General features: G+C 42.8%; 1 protein-coding gene across 1 annotated transcript; it reads left to right on the forward strand.

The window, feature by feature from the left end:
* The first annotated feature begins 934 nt into the window (after positions 1 to 934).
* FGF3 (fibroblast growth factor 3) lies at positions 935 to 16,033 on the forward strand. The gene is made up of 3 exons (XM_079953372.1): positions 935 to 1,222; positions 11,057 to 11,160; positions 14,123 to 16,033. The coding sequence occupies exons 1-3, from the start codon at positions 943 to 945 to the stop codon at positions 14,453 to 14,455; spliced, it is 717 nt and encodes a 238-aa protein (XP_079809498.1). The 5' UTR covers positions 935 to 942; the 3' UTR covers positions 14,456 to 16,033.
* The last annotated feature ends 464 nt before the right edge of the window (positions 16,034 to 16,497 follow it).

The raw sequence follows: 16,497 nt of genomic DNA on the forward strand, positions 1-16,497 counted from the left end.
GAAAAGCCGGTGCCCGACTCCAGGAGCATGTTTCTCTCAAGGTAGACATTTTCACATGCAAAATCACTTTTTCAGTTAGGAGTTGAGGGGTTTTTTTTGGGGGGGGGGGAGAGAGAGATAGGAAACCATCCGCCCCATCCCTTGTGTGGGTGGCTGGGTGGGTGTGAGGGGGCGATGTGGTGCTCTGCAAAGGGCCACCCGGGAGCGTGCGTGCGCGTGTAGATGCGCGCGCCCTCGCGGCTGGACGCGGTGCTGCGAGCCTGTGCGCTCTAATCCTGGATGCGGTCTGGAAGATCACCCGGGACTTGTCTCTTTTCCTCGCTTGCGCTATTATCAGATCAGTCTCCTGTGGCCGGGAGCGCCTTTCCTACGTACGAGCCGTCGATTAAGGCGATGCCCCCCTAGCCTCTCTCCTGGCATTTCGGGACCCCTGTTTCCCTTCCTACCTCCTCTCCCCTCCCCTCCTTTTCCTCCCCCGCCTCTCTCTCTCCCTCCCTCCCTCCCTCCCTCCCTCTCTCTCTGTCATTCTGGAGCCCTGAAGACTGCCCTGATCGCAGCACCGCCACTTAATCCAAACAGCTGGGCCTCTCCAGTTTGCTTTCCTCGACGACGTCTATTTACTTAAAGAGATCTAAAACCAATTAAGAAGGGGGAGAGGAGGAAGAGGGAGGGAGGAAGACGAGGAAACCGACCTGGATTGAAGCAAACAAACAAGCAAGCAAGCAAACAAGCGAGCGAGCGAGCCAAGGAGCCCCCCTCCCGCCCGACGAGAACCACAACCTAGCGGCCGCCTAGTCCATGCGTCCCGATTGGACCCGGCGTGCCGGTGGCCACCTAGGAGAGCTGCCTCGGCCGCTGCAGCCCGGCGCTCTTCCCTGATGGGCCCGTCGGGGTTGTGCTGTGCCCGGAGCTGAGCGCCGCTGCGGCCCCCGCCATGCCACAATGGTGACCGCCTGGCTCGTCCTGCTGAGCGCCTTGCAGGCGGCGCGGGGCTCCCCCGGGCCGGCGGCGACCGACGGGGCCCCCGTGGGGCCCCCGTGCGCCCGGGGAGGGCCGTCGTGCGACCCGCGCTGGCGCAGAGACGCGGGCGGGCGCGGCGGCGTCTACGAGCATCTCGGCGGAGCGCCGCGGCGCAGGAAGCTCTACTGCGCCACCAAGTACCACCTCCAGATCCACGCCAACGGCAGGATCAACGGCACCTTGGAGAAGAACAGCGTCTTCAGTGAGTAGCGCTTGGCCCCCTGCCCGACCCACACCCGCTAGCCGAGCTCCCCGAGACCCGACGTGGAAGCCAGCCCCCCCCCCCAAAAAAAAAATCTGGCTCCCAAGTCGAGGCGCGTTCAGCCCCGACGACCGGGCCTCGCCGCCGCCTCTCGGCGATTCGACGGCTCCTCTTCGGCCACCGCTTTTCGGGACCAGGTGACGGGACACCTGGAGAAACCCGCCCGATGAACCCCATGAGCCGTAGAGAATTAAAGGCTGCCGCTTAGAGGCATGCAAGAGGGATCCGGCGTGTGCGCTGAGAGGTTACCCACGGAAATTTCTCACCCAATTTTTTTAAAAATAAAAATAAAAATCAGATCAAAGCGGGCGGTTTTAACGCAGAGGTTGGACGGCCATCTGTTAGGGATTCTTTTGCGGCGATTCCTGCGCTGCAAGGGGTTGAATTAGATGACTTTCAGGGTCCCTTCCAACTCCACATTTGCCGAAATCCCCGTGCCCGTCCCGTCCTTTGTGCAATCTTGATAATTTGTAACAATACCTTCTCTTTATTTGAGCCAGGGACTAAAATTTGAGCTCAAGACCCTGCTTGAGGCTTCAAGCACATTATGTTTTTTGGGTGGGGGAGGCACGCTGAAAAAGAATAAATAAATATTCGCACCTAGCTCCGGAAACATACCGTAGCATGTGTTGACTTTTGCCAATTCAGCTTGAGCTAAACGTAGAGGAATAACAGTCCCTATTGTACACAATAGGGAAGAAGCAGGCATTTTCTGGCTTTGCCAGTCCAGCCTGGAAAATTTTAAGCAATGATTGGCAACCTGTACAGAGAGATGCTTGGGATAAAGGGTCTGGCCAGGGCAAGTGAGAACCATAAGGATAGGACAACAAGACCATGCTTCTGGCCATGTGCAAAGTATTTTCTGCTGGCCATTGGATAATCACCACCAGCTTCCATATAAGGCAGTGGCTGAAAAAATGTGCATGATAGATGGTTGGCAGTGCTTGTCTTTTTAGGGATAAATTTTAGAAAGGTTATTCTACCCACCCACCCTCAAGCAACCAGCTCAGAAGACATTATAAATATAACCCTCAAAGGAACACAACAAGTAGGTTAAACATCAATTTCATGGAATATAAAGGCTGTCAGTGGTTATACTCTGCCTCCATGGGTGCAGGCAGTATGTTTCTGAAGTTCAGCTGCTGGAAGCCATGGGAGGCCCCACAGGCACTAGGCTTGCCAGTGAGAACAGGATGCCAGGCTGGACGGGCAACTGGCTTGATCTGGCAGGGCTCTTCTTAAGTTATGTTCTTGTGCTTGTCAGTCATCTTCCAGTGGCTACCACTGATGCAGTGGACTAATAAATGTATTAGTCTTTGAGGTGCCATGAGACACATTTGTTGGTTTTGCTGCAAAGAAAGAAAGAAAGAAAGAAAGGAGAGAGAGAGAGAGAGAGAGAGAGAGAGAGAGAGAGAGAGACTACCAACACTACCGCTCTGGAAATTACCGTAAATCTGTTTCTGCGGCAAGTCTTAGTCTAAGAATTGTGGCTGTTTTGCTTCCACGTATTTAATTTCTAATGTTTTTCTTTGTTTTCTGCCTTGCACTTTACATATCAAATACTCTCTGCAGCCAAACATAAGACACAATGGGAAACAAACCTCTCTCTCTCTCTCTCTCTCTCTCTCTCTCTCTCTCTCTGTCTGTCTCTCTGTGTGTGTATGTGTGTGTGTTCACATCCACACTATCCAGTTAAAACACTCTTATGACACCTTAACTTTAACCATCATGGCTTCCCTCAAAGACACCTGGGAACTGTAGGAAGGGTGCTGGGAACTTTAGCTCTGCAATGGGTCTCCTAACAACTCTCGCACCCTTAATAGCCTACAGTTCCCAGGATTCTTTGGGTGGGAGCCATGGTTATTTTAAGGGCTTTAATGGATGGTGTGGATAGAGAAAGGCTAGTTCCATCATGACTAGGACTAATGAGGCTGAGATCCTTTTCTTTGCCTCTGGATGATGCGAGTGGGGAATATATATATTTTGAAAGCAGCTTCTAAAATTACCCCCACACTAGGCTGTTCCTCTGCCGCTCCAGACAGAAAGCAAAGGGCACAAATGAAGGGGCTGCCAAGAATCCCCAGCAAAGGTCTTTTCAGGTTTGTCTCTCCCCAAAAGGAGAGGAGCGGGTGGGAGCTCAAAGGACTTTCCTCTCCTCTCCCTTTTGTTCCTCCTCTTCCTGGAAATCTTTCCTGGACTTAACTTGTTTCTCTCCCTCTCACTCCTCCTCATCCCTCCAAGTATACATCCCTGTGGGGAGGAGAATCAGTGCTAGAAGAAGCAAAGAAGCTCTCTGGGATTGACAAAAGTTGAAGATCCACTGGGGACTGCCCCTTAGTTTATCGTCTCCTAAGGTGTTAGTTCCCAGGACCAGCTTTCAAATCCCTCTTCCCTTTTATGACACCAGGTCAGATTGCAGCACTAATCCTGGAGAGGGAGGCGGCTGGTTTGTAAATAATGTGTCAAGATGACTTTCACACTTCCGTCTGTTCATCTCAGCCTGTTTGTTTGGTTTCCCTTCCCCTCCTATTCACCTTGTTTGATTTGTCTTTGGAGAGTTAGGGCACATTTTCTGAATGGGCTGCGGACATGGTAGGATGGGCACATTTGCTTATCAAAGGCAAGCTGCCTGTGTTAAAGACTATCCTGTGCAAAAGGAGGAACATTGCAGTCAGAAGTCAGGGCGCACTCAGACACGGACACCCATCACTCGGTGGCAAGGGTGCAGGGGTGGCATAATAACTGTCATCTCAAGCAGTGCTTTCAGGCAGCACAGTAATTTTCAGTGGAAGCAGTTCAGGCCAAAGCAAAGCACTCTAGCAACTCCTGCACATCAAAGGGACTTAAAAGAGCTTAGCTTTGGCTCGGTTTTGCCACACCTGACTATGTGCATCACATACCTGGATCATGGAATCATAGAAATGTAGAATTGGAAGGGAGCTCAATGGTCAACTCCTCGAAACCCCTGCAATGCAGGAATCTCAACTAAAGCATCCTTGACAGATGGCCTCTGCTTAAAAACCTCCGAGGAAAGAGAGTCCACCACTTTCTGAGAGAGTCCGTTCCACTGTTGAGCTGCCTTTCCCATCAGAAAGTTCTTCCTGATCTTTAGTCGGAATCTCCTAACTTGAAGCCATTGGTTCGGGTCCCACCCTCTGAAGCTGGAGAAAACAAGCTTGTTCCCTCTTCCATGTGACAGCCCTTGAGATATTTGAAGAGGGCCATCATATCTCCTATCCTCTGCTTATATTCATTGTATAAAACTTTCACGAAGTTTCCTCAAGACTCTGTGGAAAGAGGAAATATAGTTCAATTAATGTATAGTGGGCAGATATAAGTGAAGCAGATTAAATGAAACAGATTAAGCAGATAAGAATTAAACTCATTGAGATGTTCAAATCTTGGTCAATTGTGTACAGCATAACCCCTCCATTGTACCACAACATCATAGAATTGTACTGTAGAAAGTGAATCAGTCCTAATCTCTTGCTTCAAGAGGTTTAATCTCAGGCATCTTCAGGTAGGGCTGGGAGAGGCTCCCTCCTGAAACCCTGGAACGCTACTTTCGACCAATGCAGGCAGTACTGAACTAGATGGGCCAATGGTTTAATTTGGTTTAAAGCAGCTTCCCTCTTGACACATGCCTACCCAACTTTTTTTCCTTTGATCTCAAAGGAAAGGAATATCATTTCTGGAATGCTTGCTGTTCAGAGAAGAAGTGAAAAACTACTTATGGGTAAATTTACACATACATCCACTCAGTGGCACTCATTCAAGTGACAGCTTGAATGTGTGAAACAGCCCTCACTGATCAAACACTTCAGACAGAGATTTAATAGCACAATACTTTTCAGTGGTGGCAGATCACACAAGTAACTTAAAATCATCAAGTGACGCCATAGCACAATGGTGAATGTGCCAATTGTGGGATATTTAAAATGCAGTCAAGTCAACAGTTTTGCTAGATAGGCATAGGATAGGAGCTGAAGCTCACCGAGTTTTCCTGTAAACTTGCTAGAATGAACCCTGTGAGAGACACTCCCACTGTGCCCTGACAGAAGGAGGGCATAGCTATATATTCTCCTACCTGCATGGGCACACCCTCTTTCTCTCTTTCCATTTCTTTCTGCTCTGCCAGCAACATGAGAACATCTGCTGGGTCTGAGCTCCAGTGCTTGGACTTCATCTTAAGCTGGACTTAAGTATGTCTTTGTAACTGAATTACCATTTTAAGCCTGAACAAAGCTGTGGTTATCTGTTACTCTTCAACAAGTATTCTGAGTGAGTAAATGTTATTTCTACCTGTTAAAAGATTGTTATTGCTTTAAGGGGGAGAAAAGAGGGAAATACAAGGAGAATCCAGTTTGCCTTAAATCATCCTGGATCTCTTAAACTAAAAGGCTAAAACTAGCCTATCTAGCTTCCCTTTTAAGCTGCAAAGGGGTAGCACTCTGCTGAACTCACAAACGTGAGGAAGGATGATAGCTACTAAATATACCCTCTCCTAGCATCTAGTCACATCCCAGTGCCAAGCAATTCTATGGTCCTGCCATGCTGGCAGCCAGTTTATGCCCACATATTGTCAGTACATTACCCACCATCACATGTGACTTGGGTGAAAAGGATATATGCACAGAAGGAGCAGTATTTAAAATATGGCTTACTTCTTCATTGCCATAAAAATCCCAAAGCAGGTTACATTCAAATAAAATGCAAGATGTATATTAAAACAAACCGGGCAGGAAGAAAATTGGTTCATCTGTCTATATCTATCTATCTATATCTATATCTATATCTATATCTATATCTATATCTATCTATCTATCTATCTATCTATCTATCTATCTATCTATCATCTATCTATCTCTCTCTATCTATATCTATCTATATCTATCTATCTATCTATCTATCTATCTATCTATCTATCATCTATCTATCTATCTATCTATCTAATCTATCTATCTATCATCTCTATCTATCTATCTATCTATCTATCGTCTATCTATCTATCTATCATCTATCTATCATCTATCTATATCTATCTATCTATCTATCATCTATCTATCATCTATCTATCATCTATCTATCATCTATCTATCTATCATCTATCTATCTATCTATCTATCTATCTATCTATATCTATCTATCTATCTATCTATCTATCTATCATCTATCATCTATATCTATCTATCATCTATCTATCTATCTATCTATCTATCATCTATCTATCTATCTATCATCTATCTATCTATCTATCTATCTATATCTATCTATCTATCTATCTATCTATCTATCATCTATCTATCATCTATATCTATCTATCTATCATCTATCTATCTATCATCTATCTATCTATCTATCTATCTATCATCTATCTATCATCTATATCTATCTATCATCTATCTATCATCTATCATCTATCTATCTATCATCTATCTATCTATCTATCATCTATCTATCTATCTATCTATCTATCTATCTATCATCTATCTATCTATCATCTATCTATCTATCATCTATCTATCTATCTATATCTATCTATCTATCTATCTATCTATCATCTATCTATCTATCTATCTATCATCTATCTATCTATCATCTATCATCTATCTATCATCTATATCTATCTATCTATCTATCTATCTATCTATCTATCTATCTATCTATCATCTATCTATCATCTATATCTATCTATCATCTATCATCTATCATCTATCATCTATCTATCTATCATCTATCTATCTATCTATCTATCATCTATCTATCTATCTATCTATCTATCTATCTATCTATCTATCATCTATCATCTATCTATCATCTATATCTATCTATCATCTATCTATCATCTATCTCTATCTATCATCTATCTATCTATCTATCTATCTATCTATCATCTATCTATCTATCATCTATCTATCTATCTATCTATATCATCTATTTATTTATCACTATAATGACAAATGATTCAGGAGTCCTCACAGAAAAGCCTGGACAAATAAATAGGTCTTTATCTGGAACTAAAAAGAGTTTCCTCTAGCCATAACTGAGAAAGGAGGGAATTCTGTAAATGGGGTGTCAGTACCATGAAGGCCCTGTCTCTCCATTAGGTATCTGTGTCCTGAGCTGTAAATATATATATATATATATATATATATATATATATATATATATAATCTTGAACTTAGCTCAGCAGCGTATTGGAATTCTTTTAGAACTGGTGTAATATGCTCACAGTAGATAGCCCCACACAACAGCCTAACTGTGGCATTTTGTGTTACCTGCTGCTTCTGAACTAACCTTAAAGATGTAGAGCTCATTATAGTAATTCAGAGGTGGGGAGCTGGTGGGCCAGAACCATATAACACACCCCAATGAGCAACTTTGTTGGTCACCTGGTAACAGCAGGTGCGTCTTTAGTGCCAATCACCTGTTTGGTGCTGGAAGTGCACCTTCAAAGAGGATCCCTGTAACCATTGATCAGCTGGTCATCAGTTACTGGGAGCCCTTTGAAGTCTCAGTAGTGGAGGAAATACTCCTAAAATGGAACATTTTTAAAGGGTCCCCGAAGGGGAAAACCATAGTGCAGCTGATTCCAGCTGATTGTCAGGGCTTTAGTTTTGCAGGGCTCTATTCAAGCACTGACCACCAGCTTATTGTTGGCATCCATGCTGTGCTTTGAAGCCCCAACAATCTCTTGAATGGGTTTCAACAGAAAGCATGGCTTGAAAGTGCCTTGCAACTGTACAATGATTAGCTGTAAATCCCTGTTTGGTCCAGCCATGACTTTATTACAGGGCAGGTGACTGGTCTGGCCAGAACAGCCTGGCAGGCCAAATCAAGCCCATAGGCAGGTTTCTCATTTCTGCAGTCATCCCATGATATCCACACATTGAGTCTGGACTCCTATTAATAGTCATATTCTTGTTTAAATTTATTAGTATCATTTTCTTGCCGCAGGCAGCTCAAAGCAACTTGACAAAAAGCTAACAAAACAAAAACAAGAAACCCATACATTCATAAAGACCAAGAAAAAAATTACATTAAAAATATCCATACAGGATGAAAGCCTGCCTAGAAGCTGAAAGCCTGCATAAAAGGCTACACAGAGAGAGGGCTACGCTGGTTCAGAAATCCACTTGTAACATGGACATGTCAGCATGGAGCATGGGGAAGCTGCATGATATTGGCAGCATGGAGAGTGGTCCATTCTCCCTGTCCTGTCTAGGCATGGTCCCTCTTCACATTATTAGTACAGTGGTACCTCAGTTTAAGAACAGCCCTGTTTACGAACTATTCGGTATACGAACTCCGCAAAACCAGAAGTAGTTTTCCAGTTAGCAAAATTTACCTCGGTCTACAAATGGAAGCCAAATGGTGGAAGGGCACCTGTGGCGGGAGGCCTCATTAGGGAAAGCCCGCCTCGGTTTAAGAACGGTTTTGGTTTAAGAACGGACTTCTGGAAAAGATTAAGATCATAAACCAAGGTACCACTGTATAGGAATGGGGCTATAGCCAGAATCCTGTTCTATGTAATGACATTGCAGGTGGACTGGGAGAAGGTGTGGACTGAGGCTATTCCTGCCCTGACATGCCCCCATTGCTACCACTCTCCAGTACTTCCACTAGCAGAGTTGCGTCAGTGGTGGGGACTTGCCAGCATATCTCTGCTTTGCCAGTCCATCCCCGAAGTTACATCAATGATGTTTTTCTATGATCTGCCAGTGCAGAGGACTTACACCAAGTCTTGAGGCTTCTTTGCCAGTATAGGATGATGCTCTGAGTGATGTACATACATGCAGGTGAACTGGCCATAAGACAGTTTCAATGCAAAAGAGAGTACAAAATAGCTCCACTATCCTTCCTGTGAAGGAGAAGGCAGTATTCTTCAAAAACTATTAAAAGACCTTAACTGAGTTTAAGCAGGAATAATTTCTTAGCAAATGAGATACCAAATACAGTAATGAAAGCAACAAGCTTTTAAACTACTGGTGTCATAATCTGAAACGAAAATAATAAATCTGTGTGTGAGTAGTGTTGATTATTCTGACAGCATCTCCCAAGTGCTTTCCTATCTGTTGGGTCTCCGCACATATAACATTTTTTCAGCATACATATAAAATCAGTTTCCCACCCCACTCTGTGGAATGTCTAAAACCATCATGTGACTTGCATGAATGTGATGGACAAGTGTTTGAAAGCGTATGTCTAGGTATTTGTTTTTACATGTTGTGTTTTCTACTGTTTATTGTACAATGCTTTGTGAGTCTTGGGCTTTAAAGGCAGAATGCATTTAAAACACACATGGAAGCAAGCAGGCAAATACGTGTCACATTGCTACTCTGCTCAGAGAGCCAGGCTTGCTTTCACACTCTCTTTTGGATGTGAACATAGTGGGAAACACGAGTTGGTTGCTCTTTAATGTGTGAAGCAGTCCGGGATACATGCATACCTTTGGCTTTCTTGTTGTTTCACTTGTCTGGGCGATGAGACCCTTTCCTTTGATGGTCTGAAATACTTCCACTCTTTGAATGTGGCTTAGACTGCCACATTGTCCTTCCCTGCAAGGGCTGCGCTGACTTTCTAAATGACAGACTCCATTCATGGTTCCATACGTGGCTTCTAAGATGCTTCAGCCTCTCGTCTGAACTCCATTTTGCCCTCTGGAGATCTCAGCCGAAGCATTGTCCCGAAATGGGCAGCTTTGTGGTTTGCTTCAGTAAGTCAAGCACCCTTGTGTCCCCTAAGAAAGGCATTAAAGGGGATTTAAACTTTTTATAGACATATAGGATTAGGTGGCCCTCTAGTTCAATGTCAGATCTTTCTTTTTCTGAGGCAGTTCAGTCTCAATCAAACAGCTGGGGATTTACTAGCAAGAGTTTGCTTCAAACAATTCCCATGCTCTTATTTTTCTTCCCCTTCCCTTTTTCTTTTCAATACAAAAGGGTTTGCTTATGAACTAAGTCATGAATGCAGGTATCTTGTGAGATGGTGTTCTTAAACGGGATGTTTCCCAGATGGAAGTAGCATTTGGGCAATTTAATATTAACAGCTGAAGACACAGCCCATTCCCTGGGAGACCCAGCTTCACAATTCTTGCTCAGTTCTAGATTCAGTCCATAGCCTTGGACAAGTGCATCATTTTTTCTGTGGGAATTGTAATAATCAACTTCATCAACTTATTGGGAGGATGAATGGAACCAGAGCTCCTGACAACCAGTATGATGTAGTGGTTAGAATGTTGGACTGGGACCTGGCAGACCAGGGTTCAAATCCTCTCTCACCTGTGAAGCTCACTGGGTGGCCATGGGCCAGCCATCTGCTCTCAGCCTAACTTACTTCACAAGGTTGTTGTGAGGATAAAATGGGGGGGGGGGGTGTGTATGCCGCCTTGAGCTCCTTGAAGGAAAAATGGGATACAAATGAAATAAATAAATAAAATGAAACAAATCACTTTGCAGAGCAACATGTCAATTATGAACACAATTAAGTGGGAGATGCAGAGATTTCTGGGATGCCTCGTCCATCACAGTGTTGGGTTTCATATTTGCAATCCGGTGATCCCCAGAGCTTCTGGGTATGAGTGCCTGGCAGCACAGATCTGAGACAAGTATGTAGTCCCAGTGACAACAAGTGGTTTTACCTGCAGGTAAACATGGGAGGTTCATGATGTAAAAGTGCTATAAAATTTGTTGATAATAATAATATTAATAATAATAATAATTCATTGTACATCATTGTATATCATTAAGCTAAAGCCTTCCTTTTCTGTTTTAGGCATCCTCGAGATTACTGCAGTGGACGTTGGAATTGTTGCCATCAAAGGCTGTTTCTCCGGCAGATACCTGGCCATGAACAAAAGAGGCAGACTTTATGCTTCCGTGAGTGCTATTTACAACAGAAGCATCTTAACTATGGCAAGGAAACTGAAACATCCTACACTGGAGTGCCAGTCATTTTCAATGGGGATTTAAATACCATTGTAGTCCAAAGGACGCAAATACTGGTGTCTATGTACAAACGTTTATAGAGAACAGAAATATGTCCTTTGGCTTTAATGTGGGGATTAAGTAGCCAATGCTTGGAGGCCTCTAGATAAACTATTATGGTAAGCGCCAGGCACGCTCATTTTCCTTTCATGTGTGCTGCTGATCAGCCAAGGAAGGACGGAGGGAGGGAGAGAGAGAGAAAGAGAGAAAGAACTAGCAAGCGAAGGATTTATAACTACATAAATTTACATGTCAAGATATCCTTTTAGAGACTGTAAGTAACTCACTCAGGTGAATAAGTGTACAGAGGTAAGGAAGTCTACAATTCACATTGTGATTAGGAAGGTTTCTCAAAAGAAAAATCTCCTGGGGATGTCAATGGGAGTCCCATTTGCACAATGCTATGAATGGGCTCCCAGTGTGCGTAAAGTAATTTAAGTTGGGATCTAACACAGCAGAGAGGTGCAGCACCAAAGCTGCTAACAGACGGAAAGAATGTGCAAATGAAATGAAGTTTTCCTCCAACACTTTCCAATTACCCTTCTGTACTTTAATCCGACTTCCTTGTATGTATATGATAGGATACTTTACAATGAGGATTTGAGAGATACTGCACTGCCAGATAAGGAAGGCTGAAGAAGGGTTTTAATACACATTTACTGTACATATTAATTAATGGAACCCAGTGCAATGTTGGGGGGGGGTGAGAGAGAGAACTGGGAGAAAAGTAAGAGAAAAGCATTAATCTGTAGTGTTAAGATGAGGAAACCACCCCATCTTCCCTCTCAATAACCCAGGTGCAACATGTGACTGAGAGATGTTAGGTGACTCCTCACAGAGCTACCACCCTTAAAAACCATCATTCCCAGGATTCTTTGGGGAAAGCCATGACAGTTAAAATACTATACCACTTTTAAAGAGTGCTTTAAAAGTATGGCATGGATGTCAGTTGGCTGCATTAGTTAATTAATTACTGGATTCCAGGGTTAACCAACCCCCCCCCCCAAAAAAAAACCTCAGAATGGAGCATATGAGTTTCCCAAGTATTTTCCCAAGCATTAGGGATTCTTGTGCTCTAGATCAAGGGGCTCCTAAACTACCCTTTGGACCCCTAGTGGTCCATCAGTTTTGTTTCAGTGTCTGTAAAAATACATTTTTAAAAAAACCATACAGCATCTAGCACAGCGCATTAAAATTACTACAAAAGACCAACAAATCATTGAGTGGTCCCTCAGGAATTCTCAAATGGTCCATGGGAAGAAATGTTCTGGAACCAATGCTCTAGATGAGATGTTAGAATCAGTGGGTGAACTAGCTAGAGCAGCAGCTGATTAATTGCTGGAGGCCAAACTGCATCATTGAGGACAAATTTTAATTAGTCAGGCTGAGAGAAGATAACTTTCCTTGTAAGAGCAAATGGCAGACTTTTGTTCTTTTGGTTTTGGTAACTTAGGCGTCTTTAAATATCTCCAAATGCATACACACAATATAAATCAATGCAATTCAGTGATTATAAATTTATACAAGTCATTGATTCATGAAACATTGACTAAAGAATTATTTAGGTCAACAGTCGCAATTAAAATTCTACCTATTTTTGTTAATTTTTCATCTGCAGTTTCCACCTGCAACTTTCTATCAGCAATAGGTATTTTTCAGCACTTATCCTTCAACTTGGAGGGCCACAAAAATTGTGACCCACCAAGCCAAGCACAACCCACTTTTCATAAAGAGATATATAAATATGCCATATTTAGGGGAGGATCTACAGTTCTTTTATATATGAGGAGTTGTCCACAACTCTGCCATATCTCCATAGACCTCTATCCTGTTAGGCAGCTTTCCCTAATAACTATAACTATGGTTAGCTGAAAACAGAAGCAAAATGTCTGATCTTCCCATGTCCATGCCAACAGGGGAGAAGGTATGGAGCAGTGTGTGAGCCCAGGCCTTACCCAGCCTTGTTGCCATAATGGCAAAGTATGGTTTAGCATTAAGTCTGAATGCAGCCACTTAGGCTTCATTTTGTCTTCTGACACTGTTGCCTTCCTTGTTATGTTGTGTTTTAATGTTGTAACCCATCCTGGGACCTTAGCTTGAAGAACAGATAACAACAACAACAAGAAGAAGAAGAAGGCACCTTGTTTGCCTATAGAAAACCATTATATAAAATAATTGCAATTGCTTCATTAAACTTCTCTTTATTAGTGTTTTTCTTATGCATTATCCTTGTGAGTTTTGCACCCTTGGATTCACAGCTGGGGTCTACCTGGGGGTCCCTGATGAAGTACAATTGAAGAATGGACCTATTGACTCCCTCTGCTGGGCTAACCGATAATTCCCTTCTTGTAGCCTTTTCAATCACATCATGCTAGGAGAGTAGCCAGTGGCCGTGCTCCCAGTTCCAGGAGAATCAGCGAGCATCAGAAGTAAAATATGTGGAGAGCTACAAAACAGATGAAGGAAACTATGGAAAATGGGCATACCCTACAGACAGTTAGTCAGTAGACTATTGAACTGGACATCTCTACAAGTGCTGATTTTGCAGGAATTTAAGCATGTCTAATATTCCCCAGAGCAGAGGTAGAGAAGCTAATTTTCAGCCTCAGGTCCACATTACTTCATGGGCAACCTTTTGGGTCACATGCCAGAGCCCTTAGTTTTGCTTAAATTATGTGAATAGTTTTCAAATTGATTCTGCATGCATACAGAGTTTTTGATCTTTGGAGGCCCCAAGTACCCTCTTTTATGTGCCACTGTTAGCTTGCATGAAGACAGCTACATTTGATCTGAAATAGCCATTAGTTCTTCTTTAGGATTTCTGGAACTTATGGTTCTCCTCATTACATTACAGGAAACCTACAATGCTGAGTGTGAGTTTGTGGAAAGGATTCACGAGCTAGGCTATAATACATATGCATCCCGCATATACCGGACTGTGCCCAATGGAGCCAGCGGTAGGCGCAAAGCTAGTGCTGAGAGACTCTGGTATGTCTCCATCAATGGGAAAGGACGACCCAGAAGAAGCTTCAAAACCCGTCGGACCCAGAAATCTTCTCTCTTTTTGCCGCGGGTGTTGGATAACAAAGACCATGATATGGTCCGACTATTCCATACAAATGCTAAATACAGAGAGAGCCTGCTAAAGCCTCCGAGCAAGAACCAGAGGAGACGCAGAGGAGACTAAGGGATGCTCTGTGGGGAGGGCAAAGGATGGAGAAGCAAGAAGACAAGTCAGTGTTCATAGTGCTACTAAATAACTAACTAACAAATATGACTGCGTGATCAATGTGGACTCAGAAAGTAATGTTACGCTGTATGTATATATTTTACCAGTTGTCTCACCAAACATACTTGCTAATAGGTGTTTTAGACTTATAATCCATTGTTAAGGGCATATGATATAATAAATCACAGCATGTCCACGTGTAAATTAGATGGATGCAACAATTCTCATTGTTTGTCTTTGACTATTCTTTCTCAGTTGCTTTTTCATTAAGTATTGTCATTTTGTTAAATTAAGAATATTTAAACACAGTCATCTCCATTCCTCCGTAGGGTTGTCATCTGTTCAGAGAAAACTTACTTTGATGGAAATCAAATTAGTTTTAATCAATTACATTTGTATACATTTGCTTATGACAAAACAATAGTTGAAGAAACCCTTCCTCCCTCCCTCCCTCCCTCCCATCACTTGAACCTAGTTCCCACTGAAATTATGGGATGACAGACCTGTCCCATTGATTTCAATGAGACTTTGGGTCAACTAATGTTACATCTTTACATCTGAATCCAGCCCAGTGTTTTTAGACAGTGTATGTATGTGTCATGGTAAGTACCACCTTAGAGGAGGCATAAACGTGCTGTTATATATTTTTTAAAAAATAGCTTTGAAAAAAGAAGTATTGCCCAGTTAATTTGGGATACCCTTTTGAGTTTATTAAAAAATATCATACAGTGCAATTCTGTATGCGCATACTCAGAAGTAAGTCCCATTGAATTAAATGGAGTTTACTCTCAGATATGTGGGTATAGGCAAAAGGTTGCAGCCCTGGCTTTCAGGTACTTATCATTGTGCAAACATAATATTCCCCTGCTCCAATTTAGAACCAATATTAAGAACTGCAATTTAAGAATGATTTATTTTGTAAAATCTTCTTTAAATTAATTTGCCTTTCATTTTAATCAACAGTAACTACCAGATATTAGTCATTACTCTTTATTAATGTGAAATGCTAAGCAGAGTGCATTTCGGGAAAGATGCATGCTGCTAAGACTATTGTTCTCTTTTTTAAAAGTATGTTTTGTTTGTTCAAAACTTGAGGATATTTTTAAATAACTTCCTGTGCATCTATAAAGCTTGCTGAAGTGTAATATACATTATTTAAAATCAGGCTTCAGGAGAATATTCAAAACAGGTTGCTAAATGCTATAACAGCTTCTCTGCTTTGACGTTTGACGTATGTTAAATCACTTCATTGAAAGAGAATAGCAAAGTTCAAATATCATCTCACACTACATTAAAAAGTACATTGGAGCCTTTCTGAAATGGTGTTTGTGCCACTTGTTAACATATTCAATGCGAGATAGAATGTGGGATGAGATCAAATGCAATACTGGCCAGTGGCCGCTACAGGATTTTTCTTTTCTTTATAAACCCAAACTAATTTCAGAGTCTTGTGTGTAATTTTATTTAGGTTCATATCAGCAAGGAGGTCAAAAGAGTTTTGGTACCTTAGATACTCAATTATTGTGGTATGCCTTTTCCCAGGCAAGGGCTTGTTTCGTTTGATGTATGAAGCATATATAAATAATATTTTTTAAACTTCTTTTGATTATCAGCAATGCTAAGCTGGTTCTTTCTGTTTCTCTCTCTCTCTAGCCTGGATCACATGTTGTGTTAAGCCAGAGTAGAGGGGAAAGGTTTGTAGGGAACACAGCGCTTGGTTGGAGATCTGGATCATCTGATCTGATGCAAGGATAGAGAACCACTTTAGCTCAGTGGGCCAGATCTTTATTTCCTCCCACTCTGCAGGCCAACTTTGACAGGTGAGCAGGGCTGCCCACATGTCAAACATCTGACATCATGATGACTGATAGGCAGTCCCACTCACCTCTCAAAGTTGACTCACAGGGCAGGGGGTCCACTCTGCAGCACATTCCCTGCAGAGAACATGCTGACAAAGCAGCACTGAGCAGGATTGACTTCTCCGCTCATCAGTCCTGCTC

The sequence above is a fragment of the Podarcis cretensis genome (assembly GCF_951804945.1).
Source record: "Podarcis cretensis genome assembly, chromosome: 1".
In the NCBI taxonomy this organism is placed as follows: Eukaryota; Metazoa; Chordata; class Lepidosauria; order Squamata; family Lacertidae; genus Podarcis; species Podarcis cretensis.